General features: G+C 70.5%; 1 protein-coding gene across 1 annotated transcript in view; it reads left to right on the forward strand.

The window, feature by feature from the left end:
• BRF1 (BRF1, RNA polymerase III transcription initiation factor 90 kDa subunit) overlaps positions 1–1,064 on the forward strand; it is an 11,685-nt gene extending 10,621 nt beyond the window's left edge. The window contains exons 9-10 of the mRNA XM_015566741.1: positions 251–428; positions 784–1,064. Of these exons, the coding sequence (XP_015422227.1) occupies positions 251–428; positions 784–821 (216 nt within the window). The 3' untranslated portion in view covers positions 822–1,064. The remainder of the gene's footprint in view (positions 1–250; positions 429–783) is intronic.
• Positions 1,065–1,070: the final 6 nt, after the last annotated feature.

Below are 1,070 nucleotides of genomic sequence, written 5' to 3' on the forward strand. Positions count from 1 at the left end.
GTCCTGGGCAGCAAGGCCAGAGTCCCGGGTGCAGCCGTCCTGCCGGCGTCCCTCTGAGGACGGAGGCCTGGTCTGGGGACGGCCCTCCCGGCCGGGCAGGGTCTTCACTCCTACTGTCAGGAGACAGGTTGGGAAGCAGAGAGGGGGCCCCAGGGTCGCAGAGCAGCTGCAGGTGCAGGCTCAGGAGGGGCCAGTCAGCGTCCCTGGGCGTGGCCCGGAGCCTTGTTCAGAGCTGTCCCCTCACTCGCAGACCCTGCCCCCAAATCCCCCTGCCCGCGGCTGCGCCCCGGGGAGGCCCGCGGCCGTGCTGGTGGAGAGCGGGCCTGTGTCGTACCACCCCGAGGAGGAGGCCGAGGAGGAGGACCCCGACCCCGAGGAGGAGGACGGGGAGCCCTGCGTCAGTGCCCTGCAGATGATGGGCGGCAGCGGTGAGGGCCCGCGGGGCTGGGCTTCCTGCCCCGGCGACCCGGGGAGGGACTATAGGTTTTGAGGCCCTGGGTGGGCAAGATGGACTGGCCAAGCCTGCCCCTGGGAGACAGGGGCTTGGGGTGCCCGGGAATGATGCCCACAGACGAGCTGTAGGGGTCCCACCCACCTCACAGTGCACCTCACACAGGCCTTTGACCTGAAGCCAGGCCCCCCCCGCCCACGTGCCAGGCCATCGGCCCCCAGGACCCGCAGAGACCATAGTGGGACTTTCCATCAACTGTGGGGCCTGTGTTGCCGAGACAACGCTGGTGCCCGGCCGCGCAGGGGCTCAGCGGCTGCCGTCTCTCTCTGCAGGTTATGGCTGTGACGGTGACGACGACGACGGCTACTGAGGTGACCGCACACGCAGTGTCCGTGGTGGACCCTGGCTTCCGAGGGGCCAGGCCGGGCCTCGGGCCCCATGCCCAGGTGTGAGCGTGGCCCCGCCTGCCCCGCAGCCTCGTCGTGGTCATGAGGGACGTCCTGGCACTGGTGCTGGCGCCATGTTTTGAGCAATGCACGGCGTGGGCCTCGCCGCGCGGGCCTGAACGGCCTGCGTGACTGTCGGACGCGGTCTCACGGCCCGACCCTCTGCAGGCGTG

Source organism: Myotis davidii, unplaced genomic scaffold, assembly GCF_000327345.1.
Source record: "Myotis davidii unplaced genomic scaffold, ASM32734v1 scaffold472, whole genome shotgun sequence".
Lineage (NCBI taxonomy): Eukaryota > Metazoa > Chordata > Mammalia > Chiroptera > Vespertilionidae > Myotis > Myotis davidii.